At 42.4% G+C, this 15,102-nt stretch overlaps 1 protein-coding gene across 1 annotated transcript; it reads left to right on the forward strand.

The window, feature by feature from the left end:
* Positions 1–522: 522 nt before the first annotated feature.
* Positions 523–11,862, forward strand: LOC306925915 (GTP-binding protein REM 2-like). The gene is made up of 4 exons (XM_079505064.1): positions 523–829; positions 1,489–1,562; positions 8,231–8,408; positions 11,038–11,862. The coding sequence occupies exons 1-4, from the start codon at positions 526–528 to the stop codon at positions 11,334–11,336; spliced, it is 855 nt and encodes a 284-aa protein (XP_079361190.1). The 5' UTR covers positions 523–525; the 3' UTR covers positions 11,337–11,862.
* The last annotated feature ends 3,240 nt before the right edge of the window (positions 11,863–15,102 follow it).

Raw genomic sequence — 15,102 nt, forward strand, 5'->3', positions numbered from 1 at the left:
CGGTAGCCATTCCCATTGGCTCCCTTCCCTGATGAGGTGCTGTCAGTACAGTATAGCCTACTCTTTTGCTCTCCTGAAAAGCTTCAGGAAATGTTTTGTTCCTGCAGCAGTCCTGATATTTACTCTGTGTACAATGACTTGCATATTATTGTAACATTATTGAGTCCATACTGTATATGATTGCACATTTGCACCTTTTTTAACATGTTTATAATGTATTGACTGTACACTTTAGCTTTCATTGACCATTTGGTGGTGGTTGTTGAAATGGAGCTATAGGCCTACATATTGAGTATAGGTACAACCTTTTGGGCATTAACATTATAGTCCATCCTATCCCAGTGGTTCTCAAAGTGTGGTCCCCCTCAAGGAGCCCCCCCTCAAGGCTCCTTGAGGGGGGGCTCCAAATGGACCCTTGTAGGTCTGTAACTGTGAGAATTATTGGGATCTTTGACATTAAAAGTTTTGACAACCAAAATCCTCTCCTCTCCTATCTTCTCCTCTCCTATGCTGCAGTGTGACAGTATGACACTGTCCAGCATCCCAACTGTTCGCAGGGGAAGCACCCCTCTGCCCATAAAGCACCAGCTGAGGCGGGAAGAAGCCGTCCATGACGATTGTGATTGGACGTTAGGTGTGCCTGGACCCTCTGCTCCCCCAGTCATCTTCTGCCCCGTGTTGGATGACACCTTGGTGGGGCCGGTGGTTGAGCGCAGGCCTGATGGGCCTTTACGGGTTGCCCTGCTGGGGCAAAACGGGGTGGGGAAGACATCCCTGGCTATCGCCTTAGCTGGGGACACAGACAGGACGGCTTCTGTTGATTCTGAAGGTGCACATGGCTGTGTGCATGCTTGCGTACGTTTGTCTGTGGGCCCGTACACGACGTGGTGTAAATAGCAAGAAGATATGTACATTGATGTAGGATACGCAATAATACTCATGTAATTTCTGTGTGAAAATTATTAGAAGATTTGTTGTTTTAGGGCAGTGGTTCTCAAACTGGGGTCTGGGGATCTCCAAAGGTCCTTGAGGGGTTCCAGGGGGTCCCCAGCAAAATGTGTTAATATAGCATCACAATCAGTTTAACAACTTTGACCCTATTTTACACTTCTACACGCTCACAATGCAATGCATAGTCTTTTTTCAAAAAATCTTGGGAAAAATGTAAAATAAATTGTATGGGGGTCCCTCCCTGCATGGCACAGAGCCTTTCCAGATGGGTGTCTGCGATCAAATGCATATCAGGTCCTTGACATGAAAATATTTGAGAACCACTGATGTAGGGTGAGTAATAGCATACTGGTGTCTTACGCTCTTGTTATACAAGCCGTGGAAGATGTCCCCGTGGCACTGCATGCTGATGTCATTGTGCTGCCTGTAAAAATCTCTGTCGAGCACACGGCAGCAGGAAAATGAATCAGCCCTCTCCCCCAGTCTTGCAGCCCTCTTGAGACATAACTGCTGCTTTTCCCTTGTCCCTGTCCCCAGGAGAGGGCTTTGAGCACACAGTCACAGTGGACGACGAGGACAGCACCATCATTATCTATGACAACTGGAGACAGGTGAGCCTTAACCCATTCAGGCCTGACCTCGAAATTTAAAAAAAATCTTCAAAATCCTCCAGTTTTCTGAAATAAATATTTTCACGATTTTTCAAAAATAGCAGACCTACAAGCTCGTAGCGCGCCACTCGGTGGCGCGCTATGAGCTTGTAGATCTGCTATTTTTCAATAGCTAAATTATAACATAATGTTTAAAACACCAAAAGGGGTTCCCGCCCAGAATAGGTTAAACAATGCCTCAGAGAGCCATACCCCTCCCTGCTCTTCTTACTGCATGGGCCACTGACAGACACTCCCCTGCATGCCTCCCTTCAGGGTGCCCTATCTCTCCATCCCATGCGTCCTTGGTTGCTTAGCGATCAAGCCTCCGTTGTTGTTTATGTGACGTGCTGTCAGGCAGAAACCATGTATGTCCATATTCCAACTTTTTTCTTGTAAAGCTTGTAAGAGCTACTTGACCAAGTAGCTTGTAAGAGCTACTTGGTCATTACTATACCAGTGTCACCCAGACGTATAGCAAAAACAAGTTCATGATGTGTCGCAACAATGCAATGTGTTTTGAGCTTGTAGATTTGATATTTGCAAGTGTTTGTGCTGTAGGTATTGTAAATGTTGAACCAATGAAAAGTATTAACAAGAGCTTGTGACAAAATAAGGACTACATTGGATGCAGTGGAACACAGGTTCATTGTTATACATACAAGGTTTCCACTTTCCACCCGAAAGCAACCATAGGGCATATACCTTGAGTGTTTGTTTTCTCCTGTGTTCAGTCATGATGTTTTTTGGGGGCTCATGTTTGCACAGACAAGATGCCTAGGGGAACCACGCACAGTTGCTTTTCTGACTGACTGGCTGCAAAGAGCTCCTGTTTTTTTATGAACCACAAGTGATTGCTACGAGATAAAGTGAGAACAGGGAAAATGGTTCAACGTTGTTAAAACGGACAGGGAATGAGATGAAGGGATTCGATAAATCGTGATTGTTATTCTGTACATCCCCCTTTTTTGCTACATTTTACTATACCTGCCATTCTTTACTTTTAAACATTTTTGTATCTATATTCTTAGTGTTACATTACATTCAGTGTTCATTTATTATTATCAATATTATTATTATTATTATTATTATTATTATTATTATTATTATTATTATTATTATTATTATTATTATTATTATTATATGCTATTGCATTGTTATAGTGGTAGTCATTGAGGAACATGTATCAACATTTGGCTGCTGGTACCTGTATGAGCGAGTGACAAATAAACCCATCTTGATTCTTAGAGGAAGGGACCAAAGCAATATTGGAGAATAAATAACATTGAAAAGTAGGAAAAAACTACTACTGATTGGTTCAGAAACTTCAGAGCCAGCGTTTCAAGCTGAAACTTCAAAATAAAAGGCCCACCATTTCCGTTTCCCTACACCTTTAAGATGACGTAATGGTGTCTGTGTTGTCATACTATCACAGCGCCGGCTATTATCGGCCGTGGAATAAACCTTGTTTTGACCAGAAACGCCATTCCGGGCGCCGACTTCGCACATTAAGATGGCGCGCTCCAGTGTCACACTTGACCGGTATCAAAACATGCATGAAACATCGATTTACGTGAAATGAATAGATTTACGTGTTCGGCTGCCTTAGGCGGGTGACCAGACTAAAGCAAATCTACAGGATTTACGGGATAACACATACAATGAATTAATTCATTTTTAACTTACCGTTTTTTTGTTTCACCTCCCTGTGATTATTAGTTATCTCCACCTGTGTCCTATACAGTCCCTTACCAATCAATGTGTTGATTGTTGTGTTTACCCGTTTCTGGTTATGCCTGTGTGTATATAAACCCTCAAGTACATATGCCAAGAGTTCCCTGGGTGACTCCCTGTTGTTCCTAGTTCGTCATTAAATTTGTGTGCAGCTGACCTGCTTTGCCTCAGTGTCTCTGCTCTGCCTCGAAGCGGGTGCACCAATCTAGGCACTAACAACCCAGTCGCTGTACAGTAGGCGTATTCTGAGCGGTTAGTTCAGTGGTGTAAACTAGGTATACTCAAGTAGTAGTATAGGAGTATTTCCAATGTTCAATATGTTACGTTTACTTCTACTCCACTACATCAGGCAAATATTGTACTTTTACTCCACTACAATTATTTTTGACTTTATTGTCACTGTATGAGACATACAACGAAATTTTGTTTAGTTCATCCATAACGTATCAACAGAGAGAGAAAAATCAGATCCATCTGAAGTGAGTGGTACTGTACTGTACTGTACTGTACTGTACTGTACTGTACTGTACTGTACTGTACTGTACTGTACTGTACTGTACTGTACTGTACTGTACAAGCCCTCCTCCCTGGCCAGTGTGTCTCTGTGTGTTAAGCTATGCAACAGTGACACTTGGTGGTGAACAAACACTATTTTCGTGCTCAGACACAGGGAGGGACACACACACATAGCTGTCTATAGCAGTGGTTGCACCACTCAAAAAATGACAAAGAAAGAAAGAAACACGGATGGGGCAACTTCATGGCATAAAACTGTTAGTCCGTCATAGTCCAGTCCATTCATAATCAATGATACCTCGTGAAACGGGACATTCTGGATAATGAGTATTGAGTACTTTTACTTTTGAGTACTTTAAGTATATTTTGATGCCGATACTTTTGTACTTTTACTCAAATTGATTACCGGACTTTTACTTGTAACAGCAGTGGTGGAAAAATGACTAAAGTTATTTAAGTAAAAGTACCAGTAAGATGCCCTGAGGGCGAGAAGCGGCAAGGTCGCGTGCACGCATCCGCCTGGGCAATGGCAGACTGCTGGGCGAGCACTGGCGCTTTAGCATGGGGGTGTTAGATCAACATATGGAATGAATTCTGTACTTCCCATATATGGAGCGTGTCTTGAGTGTACAGGGTTTGATGAGGTCAGATCAACATATGAAATGTCAGAACAGGTCAGCTCCATATATGGAGATCTAAGGGTGGCAGCGGGGGCAGTGTCTTGAATGTACAGGGTTTGATTAGGGCCCAGGTAGGGCCTGGCCTTAATTTTCGGGCCTGTTGAGAACTCTAGTTTTCGCCGGCTGCCGGCCGCGGCTACACTAATAACTTTGGGGCGGCCCGTCTAGAGTTTGAATGGACAGCTATCAGTCAAAAGGGAGACATCGAAGAGGAAGGACGGGTGGGGTAGGATCAACATATGGAATGTCAGAACAAGTCAGCTCCATATATGGAGATCTAAGAGTTTGAGGTTTGTGGTCAGATGTAGAGTTGCTGGCCGGCTCCATATATGCAGATCTAGGTGATGATCCAGTCTTCTCCATGTATTGCTATCCAGGGTTTGATGAGACGGCCATATATGGAGCGTGTCACGAGGCGTGACGGACTGAGAGCCATATATTGTGGCGGGATGGAATGATGGAATGACTGACAGGTTTCTCTTTTTTTTTCCTTATAATTTTTCTCTCATGAATTTGCAACCCATTTTTTTCACCCAGTGTCAATTATCTAATGTAATCCTAGGCGCTACACTTCCTCTGCCAACCTGGGGGGGGGGGGCAGCGGACTGACCTCATGCTTCCTTTTATGCATGAGGAGTCCAAGCTGCTTCTTTTTCCTTGACCGGGGAGAGTTTCACCGGCCGGACGTAGCGTTTAGTTTAGTTTATTTGAACAACTTCACAGAACAGATTCAAGTGCACGGTTTACATCAGCAGAGAAGGAAAAAAAATAAATAATGAAGACCCGTGAAGGTGATCAAAAGGCATGGGCTGAAGCTTAAAAGCTTATAAGTGCCCATCCTACTCACAGCACAGCATTAGAAATACTCAGCATAATTATCAGTTTAACAATACATTAATCAGAGACAAAAAAAGAGATCAGGAAGGAACGCGTTATTCCGACCATCAGGCGCCCCCGGCTGGCCAGGGGGTGGTAGTTTAGAGACCAGTATTACTGCATGTTTTTGTGAGGGTACCTACCCTAGGGGACACGGGGAGAACATGCAAACTCCACACAGAAAGGCCCTTTCGCCAACCCCGCCTCGGGTATGGGCACTGAGGGAATCGAACCCAGGACCTTCTAGCTGTGAGGCGACAGCACTACCGACTGTGCCACCGTGCTCCTGACTGACAGGTTTCTCAGGTTTTCATAGTAATCTGCGTCCTATACAGTACGGTCGCAATCAATACAGAAATGTAGAAACACTTTAAACAACCCAGTCGCTGTACAGTAGTTTATTCGGAGTGGTTGAGGTCAATGAGGGAGTGGCACGCGCTCTTGATGCTGGCAAATGCATTTGGGACAGTGGCAAGTGGCAACCCCTTCACTGCTGATCACGTGGCTCAGTAATGCATTTGGGACAGTGGCAAGTGGCAACCCTTTCACTGCTGACCAGCTGGCTCAATATACTGCCAACTTTCATCTCAGGAGGCTGCACTGCGCTTCCCTAGGTGGAGATGGAGGCTTAATTACTCTAAACCAGCCCGCGCACCACAGCTTGGGAACCACTGCTCTAAACCCTATACCATGCTGCTGTGTTTTGCTGAAATAGTTTTTTTTTTAAAGATTAGGATACATTTGATTATAATGTGACTAAGACAACAGATGAAGTAAGCTATTTCCTTGTCTGTGCAAAAATAGGTGCGTAATGGCCTACTTCTTTTTCATGTAAATTACATTAATCTGCATTAATAGGAGGAGCCAGAGACTTTTGACACTAGTGGACCTCACTTCAACTGGGGGTTTAGAGTGAAATAAACATATCATATACACATACATATGTGTAATAAAATGTTTTGTGTGAATTTGTCTGCAAATGTGTCCACCAGGGGGTGCTGTGGCTTAACTATCCAACTATGGTTCCTTTAGCTCTGTATAGCTTCAGCAAATACCTAGTGTGATTGATGAACACTAGGTATCAGTACAGAGAGAGAGAGAGAGAGAGAGTGAGCAGGCATTACATGCTGGCACTTCAGAAATGCACTTTTTCTTTGACATGCAGTCACACTCATTTCTGTCAAAAAGAATGTCATGATTGATAAGCTGACGGACATCCTTCCATTTGTAATTCTCTTGTAATCGAGTTTAGTTTGAATGAACGTTAGAGACCTGCGGATGGCGGATTTAGCCGCATTTGCCGCCGATAACCGCAGTTTAGGGTGGATTTGGGTCATTAAAATATATTATAAATGAATATTGAATAAACCGCGGGTGAAATAAGGCGGGAAATAAATGAATGGCATCTAGTATATATAGGCTTATTATAGTTTTTAAAACACACAAAATCTCGGCAAAATCTCGCAACCACCCGCGTTTTTCATTGCTTCTTTCTTGCTTCTTTCTTATTAATAAAAAACACTCCCTCGCTCAATAAAGAAGAAAATCTTAAATGACATGCAATGTTTCAACAAAGACCCTCTTCAGGCATCTGAAGGTTTCTTCTTTATTGAGAAAGTGAAGAGGCAGTGTGCGGGTGTTTATTCTTTGATCTGTATGCGCCTGTGAAGGATACTCAACACATGCAGGGGTGCAAAATAACTGATTTCTTGTTTCTTGAAAGTTGTAGCCTACGGAGTGCGTCTGTGCATGCTGTTCAGCGAAGATGACTGCGACTCTCTTGATGTGTCACCAGTAATTTAAACGAATGCTACTGTTGTTGGTTCTTTGTGGTAATGTGTGTCACTAAGCCACAGGGAATCAACAGTCTATTCAGCTATTATACACCAGACTGGTCTGCCACTTTTAACCAGCAGGCACCACAATGACAGAGTGAATATGACCTCAAATGAAATTAGAATTTCTCTGGCAGTGAAGAACATACTGCACGGGGCCCCCAAATAATTGGCAAAACACTAACATTTTAATGATATTTCACCATTTGTCAGCTTTCTGATTGGTCCCTGATTGACTAACCAGCAGGCTCTTCTGCCATGTTTCGCCTTGTTTATGTTGAATTTGCTAAAACATCATTTTTGAAAATAACTAAAAACAAACATATGCCTAGTCACCATGCTGCACCTGTTTAAAATAAGAATTTAATTCACAGAATATCAATACGAAGCAACTGTAAAAACACGTTATTTCAATCGTAGTGGATGGAGAGAAAGGATTTGTCCTTTTTTTTCATGTATTCCTTGGATTATGACGCAACTTCCAAGTTTTGGTTACTACTCCAAATTCACTCAAAAACTCCAAAAAGCGCAAATGGGTACATAATGTGTGGAGTCATGTAATCAAGATGTATCAGTCAGATTTCACATCCTCCATTCCAATTGGCTTTGTGGGCCCTGGGTAGGCAGCTTTGCAGCATTGTAGTTTGGTTCTGTGAACCACACAAGCCATTCACACCTACAATAAATGGTACATTGATAAATGCCTCAGTGGTGTGGTCATGTGTTCTCTGGAAAATCGACCTTGACCTACAGCAACAGCAAGGCCATAATGATTCATGCATTCCTTTTCCTGTCCACAAAGGCAAATAGAATCCCGTTAAAGGAAACATTGGTTGAGCTTTCATTCCTCTTCCCACCCCCACTTAATATAATGTAGATCTACAAGCTCACGATGCAACAGAGTATCTATACTTTGACTGTTTGACTGTTTGTACTGGTGCTAAGTGCTTTGTCCACCACTGACTGTGTTATTCTGTGTGTGTCCCAGGACCTGTCGGCTCTGCAGTGTGAGGTGTGTGTCTTGGTGTTTTCGGTCACAGACAGGCGCAGCTTCCACCGCACTGCTCAGCTCCGCCTCCTGCTGAGGGAGACTCAGCCGCAAACGCCCATCATCCTCGTGGGCAACAAGAGTGATCTGGTGCGCTCACGTGAGGTCTCCTCTCAAGGTAATCAATCACGCAGCCGACTCCATTACACACTACAAACATAAGGTAGTGTTGTCTGTTGTGTGGTACTCAGTACTCAGATTCAGATTCTTTACTAAGTAAAAGTAGCGATTACCACAATGTAGGAATACTCTATTAAATGTGAAACTCCTGCATAACCCCATTTATTTTGTAGTCTGAATCTGTTGCTTTGAAACACTGTCTGGCTGCGATGATCTCTGTGTAATCTAATAAATGTTGGACATTATTGCATCACTTAATGATTAAAATCAAAACAGACACTGAGGTGGACAACGGGCAAAATATGTAGGCAAATGTATCTATAATAATGGTTAGTTATCTATTCATTATCCGTTATCAGCCCACGAATGTCATATCGTGCCTCTGCCAGCCCAGGTTGCCTGTCTTCCCTTATTCAAAACTTATATTGTCACACCTTCTTTCTTACACACTTCCTGCCCCTCTCTCCTACCATTGTACCGTTTCTCTCTGTCATGGTACAGTGAGTGTTGACACTTGTGCAGGAGGCCTGGCTGTGTAGGGTGACATGTGGAATTATGTAAATAGAACAGTGCTGCTACACCACAGTGTAGGAGGATGACTGCAGCTACTATTATAGCAATGTGTGGAGTCACATCCACTACACTACACAGTATACACACACACGCACATGTGCACGCACACACACGCACACGTGCACGCACGCACGCACGCACGCACACACACACACACACACACACACACACACACACACACACACACACACACACACACACACACACACACACACACACACACACACACACACACACACACACACACACACACACAGTCAAATCTAAGCTGTTAACCACTCACTCTATTTGGTTTCATTTTTACACCTTAGACCTTTGACTGTGTATGAGATTAACATCCATATTCATCCATTCCCTCTCAGTGCACACACAGCATCTGATCTATTCATCATCTATCCATTTAGCTGGTTCACCCACACAGAAAGCCTCCTCATACACTGCACAATTCTGAGCAACAATTTTAACTCACGTTGAACTAAATGACATGTTTTTAAACTTTCTCATGCTACACACAGACCCCAAAATTGACTTTCATTTGGCAATAGACCCCCATTTATAATGAATCCGTTATTATTACATATAAAACATTCATTTTAAACATAATAACAGTACAATAAAAAGGAATAAGATAACCATACAATCTAAGCCTAACTATTGCTTTTGAAAAGAGAGAAAAAGTTGCATGTGCATTCCAGACAGTGTAAAATGTGTCCATTTGGGTGCAATCTGGGAACACATTTGATTAAAAAAAAAAGAAAAAAACTTTTTCTGTTTTCGTAGGATCTGTTTTGAGAGATTAATTGTCATCCCATCCCTCCTGCTATGAAGTGTCATTGAATAAATTAATAAATGGTGCATTTATATAGACTTCATCCCTTCACTGACTCTTCACTGACTCCTAGAAAACAGTCTGTGTTCAGAATGGCTGCACAAAATGTTGTCTTTGTGACCCACCGGTGCGTGTAGTTCTGTGTTTGTAGCCATGATGCAGCATTCTACTCTAGTGTACTGAGCGACAAAACATCCCCCTTCTTTAATTAGGTAATTTAACCTCTCATTAACAAATGAGGTTCCAATTACAGCTAATTAGAAAGAGAATAAACTGATCAGTTTAGATTTGTCTCTCTGCGGTGCCAGTAGCGGGCCACACAGCCTGGAGCTGCTCTGTAATGACGCATGCACTGTGAAGAGACAGTGTGCTTGTAATGCAACCGCGTTATGGTCCCAGGGGTCAGACTGAGGTGAGAGTCACTTGCTGCCTGCATCTCAGCAAACACGGGAGCCACTAAAAGCGATTTGTCATCTTGGCGAATGGCGATACGGATCGTTCTGACACCTCTTCAAGTTGCTGTTAAACCACATGAACCCTAGCGTTCCTGTTTAGGGGCATGACGCATTGTGAGCTTTTGTACATATTTGGTGTAGACTAGAGGGAAAAAGGGAGTAGACCAAGTATACATAGCTGCAGGGGACCTCGCCCATTTTCAACCTATCTTCAAATAATATAGAACATATTTTCTCTGTGTCTCAGAGGAGACCTGTGGACAAAGGACAATACAGAAACATGCCTACCAGTGACATCATCGTTGGCAGGTTAGGTAATTTGATTTCAAACTAAATTTCAACCTTTTTATTTTATATTTTATATTCTATATTCAGCATGCGAACTTTCGTATTCTATTAGCTTGGAATCACAGCCCTCCAATGAAACACAGGGTGAATACCCAGAAATGGTGCCATCTTGTAATGAGCATTAGTGAGAAGCTGAGGACCAATTACACGAAGATAAGATTGAAAATGGGCTCCTTTTGTTGAAAAATGGGAGAAATGGACTGAATATAGAAATCAACAGAACGACACCGATGTTAACAATGATGGACATTCATAAATGGACTGGAATACGTCGTTTATTAATGATGTATTTGAACCCTTGCACTGTGACTGTCATTTTATGTTTAACTGCAAATAAAATTTAAGTTTAAAAAAAAGAAAATGGGCTCCATTTAAGTATGGGCTTCACCCTGTCCTTCCCTAACCCCTCCCCCACCCTGCAGAAGCCACATCCAGCGCAGCGCTGTTCGGCTGCCTCTACCTGGAGATCTCCGCCTCTCTGGACCACCGCACCCCGGAGCTGCTGGAGTGCGCCGTAAGGCTGGCCCGGGGCCAGGCCCCGTGGCCCCCGGGGGCCAACGGGGAGGACATGGACGGCAGTGGGGGCCAGCGAGAGAGCATGACCACCCGCGCCAAGCGTTTCCTGTCCAGCCTGGTGCCGCGCTACCCCCGTGAGAGAGACGCGGGGGGCAGGTTTTTCAGGCAGAAGTCCCGCTCATGTCACGACCTGGGGGCTCTGTGACCTGCGGCAGACACCATACACGACAATCTGAGCGGACGGACTGTTGGGGGTGGGGTATGAGGGAGAGACAAGGAGTGATTGAGCGCTGGTTCTCAACGTGGTGTCCGGGGTCCACCAGGGGTCCAAATGGACCCTTGCAGGTCTGTAATTCTGAGAGCGTAAAAATGGAACGAAATGGACCCATAAAGGTATTTTTTTGACTCTCTGGGGATCCCCAGACCGACTTTGAGAAACACAGCGAAACAGCAATATCATGATTAGGATACGGATTGCGGAGATGCAGGCACATTATGGAGATGAGGGGGCGAAATGTAAATGTGGCCCAGTGTGCCGAGAGGTGACTATTGTGAGTGATGATTATTACTCATCATCGCTGTCAAGTGGAAATCTTGTATCTCCAAAATCGTTTTCAAGAAATGTAAAAGAAAAAGAAATGAAAAGAAAAATGGATCCAATGGATCCAATGTAGTTATTATTTAGTCACAAGCTCTTGTTACGATGTGAAATATGGAGATAGGGGTTGGGTTTGGATGATATTTATCATGGGTTATTACAGATAAATGTGTAGATCAAAAAAGATTTACCCGGACCCCCATCTGAAAATATGGGAACCCCAGAAAAATTGCCAGGAACCCCAACAAGATTTGCAAAATCTACAAGGTCACTACGCATCAGTGTGTGACATGTTACAACCCTGTAGATCTGCAATTTTTAAACAGTATAAAACCGGGTTAAAGTCTTGATTTCGAAGCTATATCAACTAATATTGCTTGGGACCACCTGGAACTCCCTCAAGGACCCCACATTGAGAACTGCTGTGCTAGAGAACCAAGGCTCTGAAGAACGTTTCTACAGGTGCTGTTTTAGATTTAGAACACTTGTAAATATACACCGTTGTAGTAGTTACAAATGACACCTCCACCATTTTGAGAGCAAAAATTAAAGAAAACACTTGAGAGAGTTGTCATGTTTTGTGTCTCGCCTCACTCACCACTTTCACCCTGGTGTCATGCTGTCATCATAGGCGAACATTTTCCAAAATATTTACAAGTTCAGTTATGGGCTAATTCCACTGTTCATTGTACGACATAAATTATATAGGGCTTAAAGGACGGGCAAGTGATATTTTTTCTATTTTCTATTTCCAGCTTTAAGGGTGCGTGTAAACACAAACAAAGTCCTAACACAAACATTACGTAAACACAAACATTGAAGACAAAAGTGAGGAACGCAAATTGTGATTGGCCGGAAAGAGATGATGTATGATGATAAGAGCGCCCCTCACTTCACACTTAAAACATCATGTTTTTTTGTTATAAGGTTAAAGCACTATATCCTCATAGTTGTCATTGCTATATAGCGTGTTTGTTCAGTAACAGGAATCTCCCAGTCTCTGCAGCTCTTTAATAAAGAGAAAATACACAGGTGGGTTGTAAAATGTAACCTAATCAGGAGGAGAGCACCCATTTATCAGCGTATTTTGTATTGTGTTCAAGTTACAATTTAGTATGCTCATTTATTTGCGTCATTTCCAATTTCACTTGTTTGATCTGTATCCTGCCTGAGTTCTCTATCCTGATTGGATAAAACTGGTATCACGACCTGAAAATGCATTTTCTGAAGAGCTGGAAAGGAAACTGAAGAGCTGGAAAGGAAAGTCCCTGCTGTAGGAAACTACAGCAGGGACACTATAGCAGGGATTTTCAAATGATTTTGAGCCAGGGACCACTATCCTGACTAAGAGCAACCACTATTGTGTCGGTTAGACCCACCTGCCACAATAGTGGTGGGGGTTCATGCACCATTCCATGGGTTTAGAAGATTAGGTTTTCTTTTTCTTCCTTGTTACTCACTAATCACACTATCACAGGCTACATTCATGAGCTGGACAGAACAGAAGAAATCTCAAAGGCACAACTAAATGGAAACACAACCAGAACCCCTGAAATACATGACACGGTTGGCTTAGTTCTTGTAGTTTTTTCTTGTAGTTAAGAAGAGCCAGTGGTTCTTTTAATTTTTTCAAGTTAAAGATGCCCAAACAGATATACATTTGGCCGCAGAACGGATCCCCCATCTGAAAATGCTTTGTGCCAGGTACACCTGGAAGAGAAGATTTGTGTTAAAAGAAAATCCAAATTATTCAACATTTTCCATCTTCTATAAATAGAAGATGTACAAGCTTGTAGATCTATTTTTGAATAGCCAACATATACATGGATAAAGTGGTTAAAATGATTGTGATGCTATACTACTTTTGCTGGGTCCCTGAACAGATTAGAAAGGAGACAAAGTGCCAATTATTGTATGTCCTGTATGGAGTGAGTGACTATGTTGCCAGGATACAGTCGTCTAGGAGACCGAGGATCACTGTGACATGCATTCAGTGATGGAAAGTAACCAAGTACATTACTTATACTGTAGCTACTTAAGTAAAATACAACATTTTAAAGGTATTTTGACTTGAGATTTTGCATTTTGTACTTCTACTCCATTACATCTCAGAGGAAAATGTAGTTTTTACTTCACAATTATTTAATAGCTTTAGTTTGTACTTTCTTTGCTGATTTAGATAATTATACAAATCATAAATTACCCAATTAAACAATATTTTATATTTCGCCTATTTGAAAATATACAAGCTCAATCGTGATCGTAGATCTAGTTATTGTCAAAAAGAGTTGAATGTTTTTGAGACAGCCTACTTTTACTTTGGGTTCTGCAGCCTGTATATTTGATACCAATAGGCACACTTTTACTCAAGTACATTTTTGAATATTGAACTTGGTAATATGCAGCATTGCCAATTTGACTTGAGTAAAAAAAAGATAAGAGTAGTAGGCTACTTTTCACCATGCACTGCATGCATTGTGTCCAGTTATGTGACAATGTGCCACATTTCCATTTGGTTCCATAGATTCTGTGATAGCCCATGAGGTCATGGTCATGGTCAATTATAAAACACATTTCAATTCACAATGTGGAGGATGTTCTAAGGCTTACACAGCTGCACTCCACTCATCTCTGTAAATGGACTCTGTTCGGTCCATGCACCCACTCCCTCCCACACATGGTGAAACAGTTCATACTAGTGTTATCTACTGTATTACCGTCACTTCATATTAAAGCACACAAAGAGATCCCAAGAACTAAAACACCTGAAAATTAAAATGGTGTCATGAGATGCCAGCATCCGTGACTCATTCATTCCCTTGGCTCCCTTTCACTTCAGTGGGCTGCTGTTTTGAGCTCACAAAAACTGGGAGTCAGGCTCCCTCTAGTGGATGGATAAAAAATAATGTGTTTGATTGGTTAACAGATTGCAGAATGGGTACAGTTCAAGGAAGGTACATAACAGGTCAGTTCAAAAACTGCTAAGAGGATAAAACCAGAAAAGCACCAAGGCTTTCCAGAATCTCGGATGAGTCAACCCAGGGACCTTTCTTTACAGGCTCTTAACCCTTTAAGACCTGAGACCAGATTCTACAAAATGTCTTCTAAATTATAAGTTTTCTGAAGAAAAAAGGTCAGTGGTTCTCAAACAATTTCATGTCAAGGACCCCAAACAGACGTATTTGGCTGCCGACCCTATGTCGTTTCAGGGACACCCGCCAGAAGCAAAGGTTTTAGTTAAAAACTTTCGCTGGGAAAGAATATATATTCAAAGATTTGCACACCTTTTCACGATTAAAAAAAAAGAAATAGCAGATCTACAAGGTCGTAGCGCAGCACACACACTATGAGCTTGTATATCTGCTGTTTTATG

The sequence above is a fragment of the Electrona antarctica genome (genome assembly GCF_951216825.1).
Source record: "Electrona antarctica genome assembly, chromosome: 7".
NCBI lineage: Eukaryota > Metazoa > Chordata > Actinopteri > Myctophiformes > Myctophidae > Electrona > Electrona antarctica.